We start from the raw sequence: 15,209 nt of genomic DNA on the forward strand, positions 1-15,209 counted from the left end.
GGTGCGCCATCTTGAACGGGTTGTGGAGCAACAAGTTTGAGTGGAGGCTAATAGGGTTTCGATTGCTTAGGCATTAGAGGTAAATGAACAAATCTTTGTGTGCTGCCTGTCGTATTTTCTCACATCTAATTTAGTTATTCAATACCTTTGTAATTTCTTGGTTTAAGAAAGGCCGGCGGAGTTTTTTTTGTCGCCCTGTCATTTCAGGGCGGGCCACTGTCTAGCGAGGATTCCACACTTTACGTTTGTCTTTCGAGATTGTAAGGATGCGTTTCTGAATTTCTTCGAGCTGCACGATTCACGTTCTTGTTCTCTCACAAGCTCCAGTCCAGAGCGGAAGGTACCCAGTGTCAAACACGAAAGTAGAGCGAAAAAACAAGATAGTGAGAGCGAAAGAGAGAGGGAGAAAAGCACATGTACTTGAAGGCTACTTTGTGACTCTTAGTAATACCTGCGGGCCCGGTTAAGGAAACGACATTGAAAAAAAAAAAAAAAAAGGGGGGGGAAGGGTAGTGAAACTTGGGGGCTTGTAAACCAGCAGAGGATCACCTGTTTAGAGAGCTGAACATATTTTGTTTCTTGTGTAGCTGGTGTGAACAAGTACAACATTTCATAGAAGTCCTAGAATGTGTTTCGATTAACGAAGTTCTCAAAATACTAAAAGTTCAGAAAACGCAGATTGTATGACAAGGTTGCCATCTCTCAGTTGGAAGCACCACAGCAGTGAAATGCAGTTGAATGATAGGTGGAAAAAGGAGTGATATCTGAATTCATTGTTGTTATATGTTCTTCGCTGAGTCATTTCTCAGCCAAAAACATTCCAGTTACGACTGGCTGACGCTGTCCCGTTAAACGATATTCGTGTAATCGGACATTTTTCATTGTACGTAGAAATCAGAAACGATGCACAAATTCAACCTGCATGTTTAAGAATAATTGCGTGCTAAATAAGAATTCTGTTTGTACTACAACTTTGCTTCTGGCACCTGTAGCTGCCGAAACTTTCATGAATACTCTCTCAGTGCTTCGTAATCTTCCTTCATGGCCTTTCGGCAGGACCTCATGCCTGCGATGTTTTGATTTTGCCCCAGTGAACGGTGTGGAATGGAAGTTAAATGTGGTGTGTCTCTTATATCAGATGTCGACGTTGCAACAGCAGCGTAAGGTGGTGGAACAACTGCGTCGTGAAGCCAACTTCAGGCGACTGCCCGTCTCCGCTGCCATCGATGACCTCAAGGTGACTTTTTTTTTTCCTTTACGCACAACGTTTTAATAGGGTCATAGTAATATGGGTCATCTGGTGATAGTTTTTATTTGATTGATTGATAGAAATCTGTGGTCACCTAGGTTATGACAGAGCTTCTCTCAATAATCCGAATGATTACTAGTAACAATCGTCTCGACTCTGTCTGTCTGTCTACTGGGCTTAGCGGAACAGTGTACAATGTAAAGTCATCAGGAGGCATGCTCAGGCTCCTCTTGCTTCTCTGCGTGTCACTGATAATGACGTCTTTAGAAGTTAGTGGCGCTTAGTACATATACAAAACCAGGATACATCAAGAGACGAACAACTCCCTTGGCATTCCATGTTGCTCTTTTCCAGTTGCTAACGTTGAGCAATTGGCTCTTTCAGAAATACATCCAGGAACACGAGAACGACGACTACCTTCTGGTTGGATTCCATTCTCAGAAAGCCAACCCATTCCGCGAGAAGAGCTCCTGCACTCTGCTCTAAATGACATCTCTCCACTCCGCCCCTCTCCTTCACGCTCCCTATGTCTTCACTCTAAAGAAACAAAGAGAAGCGCTGTTCCCGAACGTCCCTGCACCTGATGGAGGGGGGGAGTGGACCAAAAGTACATCTCACCAACACCATGGCGATTTGGCTCCATCGAGGGATGGAGGTTGTTGCTGCTGCATTTGGTTTCTTTGTTTCCTCGTAAAAGCGTGTCACGTTTTTCATGTGTTGCCAAGATCTGTGAGCCCAAAACGCGTCTGTTGTCGTCTGTAGTGACATAGCAAGAAGAAGCGGACTGTGCCTACGGTCGCGGAAAGAGCCCCTCTGGGTCCGATGGCCTCTCCGCTTCTGTCGTTAGCCCTCATTGGTGCGTTACCTGGTGGACGTGAATAAAAGTTATCTGCTTGTGATAGTATGCCAAGTGGAAAATGTATCTGACTGTTTATTGGAGAGGGCTACGGAATGGGATTCCGAGATTTTTATATTGTCGGGGCACTAGAGCTCTTTGCATATTCTCACCCTTTTATATTCAACAATTTTTGTTGGTCTTCAGATATTCATCTTTCAAAAAGCGCACAATTTAAGACGACTTTGCTATTGTTTTTCTTGTTGCGACCAAGGCTGACAAATGTGTTGCAAACTATGGTCCTGTCAAGTCTAGAGCCCCGCGAAACATACAGAATTTCATATATTCCAGAATGATGTAAATTTTGTTGTGGACCATTCAAAAGCAACAGAAAACAATTTCTATCCACAAAAATTCTAGCAGTAATTTTCTAAATTAACGTTGATTTTTCGGGACGCACGTCAGTTGGCAATGCTGAAATAGACGACATAATCCAATTCAATCCGCCTTTTGTATCCGATATTAGCCAATGATATCCAGTAGTACACGAAAATGGCAGACGCTTCTTCTCGTTCAGACGATAATCCGTTCAAAAGTTTATTGGGAGAAATCTCAGAGGAACAATGGGAGACTTACAAAGCCCTTAAAAGACAGGTAACGGTACTCGACAGTTTTTGACTTGGTTGCTAATGGATGCGTTTATTGGAACAGCAAGGGAATCTGGTGTTGGATGACAGCTCTGATTCCGCACCCAGTGGTGATGAAACCCATCCACACGAAACTACTCTATACGTTGAGGTACAGGCGCAGCCAGAAGCAGAAACGACAAAGGTACATTTATTTTCTAGCATGCCACGATGCGTCCATCTTAGGGGGAAGTTTAGGATGTTGGGTTCGTAAAGCGTTTCTGGTTCTTGAGGGAATGAATTGCATGCGCAGGGAGTTGCTGTGAGACAACATTCCTTCATTTGGTTATGCATTTCATACGTTTTAGCCATTTAGGACGTCACCCAAAGGCGTCCTTGTAATGTATTCATGCCTGTGAGCGAACAAAAAAAAATAAAATGTTTTCGCGAAGTTCGAAATTTCGTCTGAGGTGACCACTAGAGAGATTGACATATAGACCCTACAACAGCACACTAGCTGGAGGTTAGTGCCATCAGCCGCACATCACCCATAGTGATTGTGCCCCTTTTCCAATCCCTTGGCTACCGCAAAGGTTGAAGACGACAGCAGTGACAGCTCAGATGGCGAGGACAAGGAGACTTTGCAGTCGCAGTCTGACATTACAAAAAAGTACATCACAGGTATGACACTAAAGTATTTCCTGTGTCCTCGGAGCACCTTAAACGTGTTTCTGAACCATGCAGGAGAAATCACATTTGCCGAGTTAACGGAATACATGGAAGCGAAAAGTCCATCCACCGAAGCATCGGAAGCGCCATCTAGCCAGAAGCCTTCCGACGAGAGTGACGATCCTCTTGACGAATACTTGGACTCGAAGAGTAAAAGACGAAGCAGGAGGCGCCGCAAGAATAAGGTATAAGAACTGCAGTTGCACATTGTGCTCGTATCGTATTTTTCCGTTCTACACTCCACTATTTTCTTGTTCGATTATTTCAGAAGAAGAAAAAATGTGCGGTGAGGAGAAGCCGCCTGCCGCGTGACTTGCAGGGTCTCATGGGAGAGGCAAACTTGCGGTTTGCGAAAGGGGATCACGAAGATGCCATCAAGATGTGTATGGAAGTTATACGTCTAGGTATGGGCCACCAGCCGACAGTCTCACCGCAGCAGTCTGATTTGACTCGATGAAGTGTCCCCGGCATCGGAGGTGCCGTGGACGGATTCTTTGTCATTGCTGTTGTCGGCTTTTAATTTCACCTTATTGGCTTTCAGTGCCGATAGCGCCGGAGCCCTTCCAGACGCTTGGCATGATCTACGAAGAAATGGGAGACAGTGTCAAGTCCTTGCAGGTTTGTTTTATTGCTTGTCCTTAAATCACGGACTGAATGCGTGCAGGCGGGGCCAGTTCCTGAGCTGCAGCGTCTCCTTTATCAGCGTTCTGTGAAATACACGTTATGCAAATGGAAGGCTTTCTCACACAGTAGCCTTTTTTGTAACTTGTTGGGCAATAACATCGACAGCCTTTCACAGTAATTGGTGCATTTAGTGTCACGACAGCCACTTATACTACACAAAATTTGACAAAACCGGAAACCCCTACTTCTACACATCTTTCCGTATTTGTGGTGCGGTCAGGATAATCTCGTCTTTCCTGAACGAGTAAAAATTGCGGATGTCGTGAAGATGATTCGAGATTTCAAGTGAAACTGAATCACAAATTATACACGCGAATTCGAAGTGCATTACAAATTAATTTGAAAAGTAATTAAGTGACAGTTACGTAATGTCAAAAAGTAATACAGGAGCGTATACGAAGAGGGGAGTCAAGTCCTGTAGATCACATAAACAAAATACAGAAACCGACACTGAAGATTTTTGTTTAAGTTTAATTTGTACAAGCTTTCGCGTGGAGGTCCACGCTTCCTCAGGTACCTGAGGAAGCGTGGACCTCCACGCGAAAGCTTGTACAAATTAAACTTAAACAAAAATCTTCAGTGTCGGTTCTTTAGCTCTTTTGTCCCGAAGAAGGCGGATTTAAATAACTATAGTAACTGGATCACCTATAATTAAATACTTTATAAATCTGACTGTATGTATTCATTCACATATTTTAAAATTTTTACTGTTTCCTGTACTGTTCAAGAACAGTACTGTTCCCAGCTGGTAGCTGGAATCTTTTATTTCTGCACCACTAAGATTAAAACGAAATAAAGAAAGGCAAAAAGCTGTACGAACTGACCCTCAATGTAATAATATGCTGCAGTACGCCCTGATTGGTGCATATCTGAGCCCGGAAGATGCGGACGAGTGGGCCCGCCTGGGAGAGCTCTCCCTGGAGCAAGGGGACGTGCGCCAGGCGTCCACCTGCTACGCGCGGGCCGTACGTGCGGACCCTCAGAACGTGGACCTTCGCCTGGAACTGTGCACTCTGTACGAGCAACTGGGAGAACAGAAAAGGGCCCTGGAGTGTTGCAATGCCCTGCTGACCCTCATGGGACCCAAGCAGGGAGCACAATGCATGCAGCTGGCTCGTGAAGTTGCCAAGGTCCGTGGGGACAGGTGATTTTGTGGGATCTCTCGTCAGAGCAGTTGAGATTCATACAAATACAGTGAACCCTCGTTAATATGACCTCCGATAATCTGACGTACGCGCTTTACGACCATACTCCTGAGGAACAATGCAGTGAAACCTCTGCAAATCCTGCTCCGTTAATATGACAATTCCGCATTATGACCAAAATTTTCGGAAACGACCACGTTCATAATAACGAGGGTTCACTGTAGTCTTATTTAATTTTGAAATACATTTTTTGGCAAAATTCGATACTCATTTAAATATTGAGTTTTGAATAATGGGCTCGCATGGACGGTAATTGGAGTAATAAATTTTATAATTCGAACAGCAACAGCAGCTAATGTTCTTGAAAATACAGTCAAACCTCGTTACAACAAAACACGATATAATGAAATTCACGATAAAGCAAAATAATTTGGATTCCCCATTTTTGGCCGCCACCTCGATAACAGCGAAATAACAAGATAAGGTTTACGACCCCAAAGTTAACTTTAGGGTGACAAAAACGAGGGATGCAAGCAGTGTCTTGTTCCCGCGGTGAAGGATGGCACGCAAGATTAGGGTCGGGAGAAAAATCTGGTGCCTACAAAAGGAAGTACGAGTCATTTAAAGGTTGGGGATTTTCCCTCTGAGGCTTCTCCTTCTTGCGCTGGTTTTGAACTGCCCGGTTGCAGCTAGGGTTGCCACCTTTCGTAGTGAAAAATACCGGCTGAGGGAGAGGAGGTCGAATAGAGGGAAAGGGGGAAATGTCCGCGGGAAAGTGAGTGAGGGGTGGACAGTATACAGAGAGAGAGAGAAAGAACGAGCGTACTGGCTCAAGACAACAACAATTATAATAATAATGAATAACTAAGAAAACGACTGGTGACTACGGAGCTGGATCTGTGCTCCGGATTTATTCAAGCTGCAGTGGAATGTTGAAAGGAAAACCCCGTAAAAGCCCCTATGAAAGGTGTTGAGCCACAAATACCGGGAAAGGGCTGCCGGTATCACCTTCCTACCGGCAACCGACAGAGAGAGCAAATAACCGGCCGTGCCGGTATAATACCGGCCTGGTGGCAACCCTAGTTGCAGCCAAGTACAGGATGAAGCAAAGAGCACGAGACGTGAGGCGTTATTGCGCGCACGTTGGAAACGCTTCGTTCGCATGGCGGTGTACGTGACGAAATCGGCCTAGACGATTTTTGTGACGGGGACAAGCATGTCGTAACAACGGAGAGCCTTATGGAAGACGCACTGCCGTAGATGTACTTAGAAGGTTCGCGGGATGGAGAAAGCTGGAGATACACGGTGGATGGAGAAACGCGGAATGGAGAAAGCTGCGGAGGCTTTGGCGGCGTACGAACAGTGCGTGGCACCGCATCATCTAGGCACGATGCAGGCGCGAATAACTGGCCATTTCGTGCAAGAATAAAATGCTGTAGGTGCCCTTTGGCGCTGTATTCGTAGTTGTTGTTGTCATTTTTTACGAAAGCTTTTTCCGCATCGTAGCAGGATCGACACTTACTTACAGCACGCGGCCTCGTGAAGGTTGTGATTTGTTACCTTCAATTCGATACGACGAAGGAAATAGTGGTCCCAGTGAGTTTTGTTATATCGAGGTTCGACTGTACCAGTTATCTCGCCTTTACAGTAATATGAACTCGAACTGTTGGTCGCTCTACTATGGCTACTGTATTTTTGGCTGATTACTATACACATTTGAAACCAGTTTCTAGTTCGGGTTGTGTTTAGATCTTTGCACCAGGCTAGCTTTATAGTGTGATATAGTGTTATCCCTGTTTGTCTGTCCTGTAGCCGTGACACCACATTTCAGGTTTACCACCAAATGGGCAGCACAAGCACTGCCGTTCAAGCTCTGGAGAAGGTGTTCAACAAGTTTCCTTCACATATTGCTTCGGAAGGTGAGAATTTTGTGGTTACCTTGCTCCATTTTTCATGTTGATGCATTTTGCTTGTCACCTGCTCATATTTATCTTTGCGATTCGCAGATGTGAACATGCTGTTGGAGCTCCAGCTGAGTGAAAAGATGCATTACGAAGCACTTTTGGTATTTATGCCTTTAAGCTCTGACCTTGCAGGGTGTCTCACTTTACGTGTTGCAAAAGTTCGTTAAAAACCTACGTGTTTAAAAATCATGGGGTACCGTATTCGCACAAGTGCAAGACGAATTTTTTTCAAAAAAAATTGCGCCCGGAAAGTGGGGGTCGTCTCGCGATCAAAACCATACCTCCTGCCACACGAGGGAGAGAGCGCAAACGCCAGACAAAGGGGGGAGAGGGAAAGAGGAGCCCACGTGACTTACTTCTCTTACACTTATCAGCTGTGTCGCTGTGTCTCGCAAGTTGTGTCTTTTGCTGCTAGTTGTGTTTCGTTTCGCGTTTGCACGTGCATTTCGTGATGGCGCCAAAGCATGTTTTCTACCCTGCCACGTTCAAGCGGAGAGTGATGGAAGCAGCTGAAACCACGAACAACAACGTTCAAGTTGAGCAGCGTGTCGGAGTTTCCGAGATAAACGTCCGAGGATGGCTTGGACAACAGAGAGAAACCTTTGACTGTTCCAGCATGAGGAAAACCTTCGGTGTGCCATAGAGTGGACGGCAAGGTAACATCGAGAAGGAGCTAACCCCTCCAGACTACTGGACGTCTGAAGCGTGCCTCTCTGAGCCAAGAAGTGACGTAGATTTTGCACGCATGGAGGGCAATCCCCGAGAACATCGTAGTGCGCGCGTTCGAGAGGTGCAGTATCTGGAACGCGGAAGGATGGGACTGAAGACTGCTTAAGATGGCTGTCGGACGACTCGGACAAGGCGAACAGCGGTGTTTCCGACATAGATGAAAGTTGAGTGTTCTTAATAAAGTATGTTAGGTGGCAATTTTTGTCATTATTTTTTTCTTTTTCCTATTTTTGCGATCATTGTTAGGGGGTCGTCTCGCAATCGTCGTCGTCTTGCATTCGAACAAATACGGGATTTGTCAATGTTAACATATTTACAATGGTATTTATCTATGGAGAACTTTTGGCATGTACTACGAGTAATTTTACTGGAATTTAATTAGAAGAAATTTAACTTTGATTTGAACTCTCAAATTTGCCAGGTTAAAGTAACAATAAGAAAGTGTGTTGTGGTCTTACCCAAATACGCAACAAAATAAGCTGTGGTAACAGCTGGCAAAAATGTGCGATAATGGTTGCTTGAGGAGTGTGATAACTGGGCGGTGCTCCATTCACAGTTGATTATGCGAATTTCAGAGTTGAGTTTGAGAAATTTATTTCAATTAAATTTTGATAAAATCACCCTTACTTGGTGGCAAAAGTTTGCCGAGGATAAATACCAGTTGACCACGTGGTTGTCAGACAAGTACTTATTTATAGACCTTTGTGACATATTAGGTGAAACATCCTGTATATACCAATCTCAGTGCACTGTTTTTGATTTTACTTTCCTCGCTCGATTCAGGTTTTGACGAAGCATTGTGGCATTGAGTTTAGCCTACCAGGGGAGCAGAGCGACGTTGCCGAGGTGCTGGAGAAGAAGAACATCTCCATGTTTGAACAGTATGTCACATTTTCCAGCTGTCAGGGCAGAGCTGTTGTTGCGGACGACATGCCCCAAATTGTAGCCATGCTGAACCCCAAGAGCACTCCCTGAATAGTTGAGCATTTCCTTTGAGTGCCCTTTCCATTCACAATGTTGCCACCCAGGTGTACGGTTCCAGACTTGCTCCCAATAGATCTACAGGCGAAGCTGATTGTCTGCCTTGTCCATTTGGGAGCCCACAACCTTGTTCAGGTAAAACACGGGGACATTCTTACGGATTAAAGCGAGTGCTGCAGCACACCAGAGCTCTCTTCGCTTTCTACAGGGTGAACGAACGTAGCAGCTGTCACATTTCAATCGCGTCCTAAAGATTAGAGCTGTGCGAATAGCAACATTTTCATTGCGAATAGCTTGCGAATATTTCACTTGCACTGCGAATGGAATCCGCATAATTTCTTCAGATGGCAAATCAAATTCGAATGATCAGAAAAGGCCCCGTTCGAATCATTTTGAATAACTCGTGGTGAAATACTTTTGTGGTTTTGCGGTGCTATGGTGTTGTGCTCATTAGATGATTTTCTGCTCCAAATATGTGAGCTTTTTCACTCAGCATAACATATCATGAGAGAAGGGTCCCTCTCTGTTGTGTATGGTAGACTGCATTAGTGGGATTAACTGCATTGAGAGTAAGTCAACAAGTTCCATGCAGCCTGCTTTGTGTGCATCTCCTCATTCCTATGTTTACATCGTGAATTTCCTGTAAATTTTTTAGAAACTGCACATATTTCCATCTGTTACTGAACATAACTCTGAAAGGTGGGAGTACATTTATTGGAACATGCAGTGCCCAGAGTACAGTGTTCACCATGAGCTCAAAAAAAATTTTACTACTTCAGTGACAGAATATTGTAAACAGTGTAAAGCGGACCACCTAACGCTCCAGTGTAATGAGGCGAAGCCAACTTGCAGAATGGCGACCGGACTGCAATACGTACTTCAAAAATATTCAAAATGTTCGAATACTGGAAATAGGTTGCGGATAGCATTCGAACAGCATCAGATATTCGTTTCATGTTCGAAATTTCGAATATTCACGCAGCTGTAATAACAATACAAACTGGAGCTGTCGCAAAAACTTTGCAGGCTGAATGCCATTTTTCTGAAGTTTTATTACAGTTTTATTTAAATCTTATCACCCTGTAGGAACAAAACTAAAAATCAAGCAAAAGCTCACCCTATGCTCTTTGAATGGAGTGCCTCAATCTCATCAGCGGCCTGTGTGTCATCCATGTTTCGGCCCCGTCCAGTCTTTAGCGCTTTTATACCCCTGCCACACGGGAGCCCAAATTGACATTACGTGCATAAGGAGTTAAGTCTTACTGTCAATCGTACCATGCTATAAAGAGATATTTAAGGGCAGTCGTCTGAACGACATATTCCGCATAATGAGATCGCCTCAGCTCATTCACCCATGACCGTTGCTCCCATTGTCCGAGCAGAAGAGCAATTTAAAACATCCTTGAAGCCACTCTGTACTGCGCACCACACAATTATTTAGTAAATTACACAAAAATAAGCATTATTTTTTGAAAAATGCCTGGTATTGTTAACGACTGCTTTCTTCCATGTTTACTTTTGGTGTAGGCTGCCACCCGACAGACAAGATGACAGCAGTTTTCCGACATAGTGCAGGCCATCAATTATGAAATAAAGCATATTTTGACTATCCTTGCATTTGCTGACCAAGAGCGAGGGAGGCTCCGCCCCCTGGATGCGAGCCAATAGGAGGATGCGGAGGGCAGGCACTCCTCAAGCCTCTGCTCTCGCCTAAGAGATAACGCAGCGTTACCATTGTTTCGCGTGTCGCAAGGCTTCTGCCATGGCGCACCAATATAACCAACTGCTGAACGAGGCATAGACAGGAGTGTAGCTACCGTTATTTCGCCTGCCGCAAGGCTTCTGCCATGCCGCACCACCAACCAATGCATGGCAGAAGCCTTGCGGCAGGCAAAACAGTGGCAGCTGCCGGTTAATGGATGGCGAAGCAGTTGGTTAGATTGGTGCACAATGGCAGAAGCCTTGCGACACGTGAAACAACGGTAACGCTGCGCCATCTCTTAGGCGAGAGCAAAGGCTTTTGAAGTGCCTGCCTGCCGTGTCCTCCTATTGGCCCACATCCAAGAGGCAGAGCCTTCCTCGCTCTTGGTCACTAAACACAAGGATAGTCCCCACATCGACATCACCACATTTAATGTCATTCCAGTCTGACGTGTAGCACGACTATTGTAAGAAATGGCATTCGGGACTCGACTGACATTACACACTAATGTCATTTTGTCTGTCCAATTTTCAATCTCATATCGCTGCACACAGGTCGTGCAGCACAAAGAAGAGTAAGGTTAGTGCATAAATACACTGTAGCATGAGAAGAGCATGTTGCATCTTTGTAGGCTGCACCACCTGTGCACAGTGATGTGAACATGAAGCAGACATGAGAAAGAATGACTGGATTGAGTGAGATAGGCCATTCAGAATCCAAGCTGTGAGACTTTGCTTGATTCTTAGTTTTACTCCTGAGAGTATGATAACACTTGTAAAAATTTGTAAAAAATTTTGTAAAATTGTTTTTATGACAAAAACTATTGATTATTGATGGCTAGCATTATGGATTTATGAAAACTTGTAAAAAAGATTTGTGAAGATTTGATAATGCTTTTAAAAACCTCAGACAAATGGCTGCAAAGTCTGAGACAGGAAAGCCCCATCTTGTATTTTTGCGTTGTGAATCGGAACGCGGACCGATTACTAAATTCACCCTGTAGCTTAGTGTTTGCTGAAGTGGAAGTTCACTGATGAATTACTTAAAGTGTGTTGTTTTTTACTGTTACGCTTTGCAAAGGGCCTGGTGGAAGACCTTCAGAAAGAAAACATTGAGGAAGTGGGTGACCTGTATCTGGATGTGGCTGAAGCCTACATGGAGCAGGAACTGTACTCGCAGGCTTTGCCCCTCTTGCAGACGTTAGTCGCCACCGTAAACTACAACCTGGTAAGACGAAATACTGACTTCTACGTTTTCATTATTCTACTTGCAGCAAGGATATTGTATGTTTTGTTGCACGAAGGCACTTGTGTATGACGTTTACACATATTGCTTGGTGTAGTACAACGACCATCATGAATTGCCCTGCTTATGCATTTTTGATGCACTACGATTAAGAGCTCAGTTCCTCTGTTGTTAAAAACAAACGATCTTGAGTCAGTCACAGTCACAGTTGGTGCTGTGCTGAACAGTGGTGTGCAGAATATTTCACAGTTGTATTTGAAGTAAAGCACCAAGTACGGGGCACCATTGGCAGTTTAGAGGGACAGTCTGGAGCGGTTGACTGGATTTTGAGAATTTGGATTGAGTCTAGAACCCAAATGCGTAATTTCGTGCAGAAAGCATCATAATTTTTAGGTAGGCAAGGAAAATGAATGGCATGTTTATATCTGGTGTTGGTTCCATGGTGACGTAAGTATGAGTAGACCCTCGTATTTTGGGATTTTATATATTTTGAAAGTGTGAGAGGAAAGGTGGAAGTGGGTTTCATTTCAGGAGCCGTACAATACTGTAAAATCTGGCAATGTCGGGTGTAAAATTAAAAAGAAAGAAAGTGGGTCTCGCATTTTAGATGGACACAAGTTGATGAGCAGCTCTGCTGAATGTGCAGTTTTTAGTGTTCCAACAACGACAACAACAACTTTATCGCGAGATGATGAATGGGAAGTTTCATCGCCAGCGGCGGTAATCTACCCCATTGCTAGAGCCTGAAGTTTTCGGGAAATATTTTTTTCTAAATTCGGGGGTTGAAAATCGGGTAAATAAATGTGTGCACTAAATTCATGCGAATTCGGGTGAAAAAACTTCCATTACGCTAAAATCGGGGAGAAATCATGCTCAGTTATTAAACTAACTGTAGTGGTTTGGTACAAACGGTGATGTAACTGAATTTTTCTGCCAAACAAATAAGTTGGTGCATTCCTACAGACATCGCAGAGTGGGCAATTTGCCTGGTAAAAATTGGGTTTCACCCTAAAGAGGCAACTTTCAATTCGGGGTGCAAATTCGGGGAAGAATTGGGTAAAACCCTAAAACTTCAGGCTCTACCCATTGCTAGTGGTGATGCGGGGAGCTTAGCCTTCCTGTGCCTGTATTGGTGGCTAATTTGTGCTTTGACAAGTTTGTTAGCAGGGTGTTTTGGCTTTTACCCTAAAAAACTACAACGTTGCAGGCGGCAGTGTGGCTCCGCTATGCGGAATGTCTGCAGCAGCTAGGCCGGTTGGAAGAGGCGACGGACGTCTATCGTCGAGTGTGTAAGATGGCACCCGCCCATGCAGAGGCCAGGATGGCGCTCTGCACCTTGCTTCTTAAAAGGGGTCATAGAGACGATGCAGTTAGTGCCCTTAGGCAAGGTGAGGAACAAGTTGCAAAGAGAGGCCTAGGTGGATCTCACTTGAGCTGCGTATGATATTTTATTTATTTATTACTAACGTGATTCAGTGTACAATGAGTGAATGCAGTGAAACAAACTGGTTACAGTGGAATAAAAGTGTGAGATATGAATGGGATACATCTGGGATTGTCTGATGGATTGATTGGTAAAAGAAAAATGAAAAATGGAATTGTCTGCGTGGGCATCATGTTCACACATTCAGCTGAAAACTAATGACCCTTATTGTTGTTGTCTGCATGATTATTGTCAGTGGATCACTTACCTATTACAGTCGCAGGTCGATTATTCGGGCTTCTGGGAGCCAGAGAATCGATCAATCAGGATTATCGAGCAGTCCAAATTTTCAGTCAGTTAAAAAAGTCAGTCTCTGACGGAACAGTAAGAAAGATAGAGCAGTGCAAAAACGCAGCAAGTTTGAGCCAAAGAAATTATCAGAAATATTGGAAGTAGATGTACGGCAGCTCTGTAATGCATTGGAGGGTTTTGTCCAAATAGTTTAGCCCAAAAATGGATCCGAGAAATGGCTCAGCGACTGTAGTAGCATACCTGTATCAGCAGCCTTAATGATCTATTGGCCGCATTATAATTAGAGCCTGAGTTTGGATTTAACCCGAGCCTGGGTTTAACCCGATTCTTCCCTGAATTTGTACCTCGAATTGAAGATTGCCTCATTAGGATGAAATCCGATTTTTACATCACCGTTTGTACCAAACCACTACAGTTAGTTTGAGTAACTGAGCCTGATTCCTCCCCGAATTTAGCATACTGGAAGTTTTTTCACCCAAATTGGCATGAATTTAATGCACATCTTTAATTACCCGATTTTTACCCTCCGAATTTAGAAAAAAATATTTCCCGAAAACTTCAGGCTCTAATTATAATGTCACTTAAGAAAAACACTGACTGTCTAGAAGTTTTGAATAGTCATTCCTCAACACCAATGTGGTGTCATACATAGTGTGGTGCTTGTTTGTTGCAACAGAAATGCTTTATAGACAAATTATCAGTATTTCTTTACATTTCTGCATGAACACTTTTTTTTTTTTTTTTTTCAGATTGCGAAGACGGAAATGATGAAACCGACCCAGTAAGGCAAAATCGTGTCGAAATAGTGCACCGAGTCTTTCATTGTTTGGCTTTGTTTTTTGTGGCATCAAATATATCTCGTTCAAGGATGTGACGGTACTACTGAGACGAACAGAGCTCCTGTACGAATTTGGCCAAAAGGAAGCCTTTGTGGAGGCTGCCATGTTGCTGCTGCAGTGCCACTGCCCGTCCGTGGAAAACGAGTCTGACTACTCGGGTACGAGAGGTTATTTATGAGAGTGTACCATGTAACGTGCGCCTGTTTACTCCACAGCGGTGTACAGTAATTTTTCATCACGTGGCCGTTATGACGCCCTCAAAGATCTGCAGAAGAAAAGGGGTATAGTCTCTAAACGTATGTGCTCTTTTTTATTTACGCTGTGCATTAGGGTTGCGCGAATTGTGATTTTTGAACCCAGTCGAATAGTTGTGGAACTACCACGGCTCTCGAATATCAAGTGTGCATGTACAGTCGAACCTTGATATAACGAAACTTACGGGGAACACAATTTCTTTCGTTGTACCGAATACTTTGTTGTATTGAGCTTGACAAAATACGGCAGCCAATTGCAGCAGGGAATACAAATTATTTTGCTGTAGCGCAAATTTCATTGTATAGCGTAGATATGGGTAAGACCCCTGCCCCCTGAGATGAAAATCTTGGCAATATCTCTGGACTTGTGTTTTGGGGCTAAACATGTTTTATCCCCGATTTTGTGTCATCGTCAGTTGGGGTAAAACCCGAAAAACTCTGAAAAATGAACTATTTAATAAATTTTAATTAATTAAATAAACATTAATGTTA

General features: G+C 43.9%; 1 protein-coding gene across 1 annotated transcript in view; it reads left to right on the top strand.

The window, feature by feature from the left end:
* The first annotated feature begins 2,598 nt into the window (after positions 1–2,598).
* The window catches only part of LOC135390937 (general transcription factor 3C polypeptide 3-like), a 29,519-nt gene continuing 16,908 nt past the window's right edge, over positions 2,599–15,209 (top strand). The window contains exons 1-16 of the mRNA XM_064620939.1: positions 2,599–2,738; positions 2,796–2,915; positions 3,304–3,391; positions 3,455–3,624; positions 3,708–3,843; positions 3,981–4,057; positions 4,972–5,253; positions 7,100–7,187; positions 7,275–7,333; positions 8,745–8,842; positions 8,990–9,077; positions 11,725–11,871; positions 13,097–13,277; positions 14,374–14,405; positions 14,492–14,621; positions 14,679–14,759. Coding sequence (XP_064477009.1) covers positions 2,637–2,738; positions 2,796–2,915; positions 3,304–3,391; positions 3,455–3,624; positions 3,708–3,843; positions 3,981–4,057; positions 4,972–5,253; positions 7,100–7,187; positions 7,275–7,333; positions 8,745–8,842; positions 8,990–9,077; positions 11,725–11,871; positions 13,097–13,277; positions 14,374–14,405; positions 14,492–14,621; positions 14,679–14,759 — 1,879 coding nt within the window. The 5' untranslated portion in view covers positions 2,599–2,636. The remainder of the gene's footprint in view (positions 2,739–2,795; positions 2,916–3,303; positions 3,392–3,454; positions 3,625–3,707; positions 3,844–3,980; positions 4,058–4,971; positions 5,254–7,099; positions 7,188–7,274; positions 7,334–8,744; positions 8,843–8,989; positions 9,078–11,724; positions 11,872–13,096; positions 13,278–14,373; positions 14,406–14,491; positions 14,622–14,678; positions 14,760–15,209) is intronic.

Source organism: Ornithodoros turicata, chromosome 4, assembly GCF_037126465.1.
Source record: "Ornithodoros turicata isolate Travis chromosome 4, ASM3712646v1, whole genome shotgun sequence".
NCBI classification, from domain to species: Eukaryota; Metazoa; Arthropoda; class Arachnida; order Ixodida; family Argasidae; genus Ornithodoros; species Ornithodoros turicata.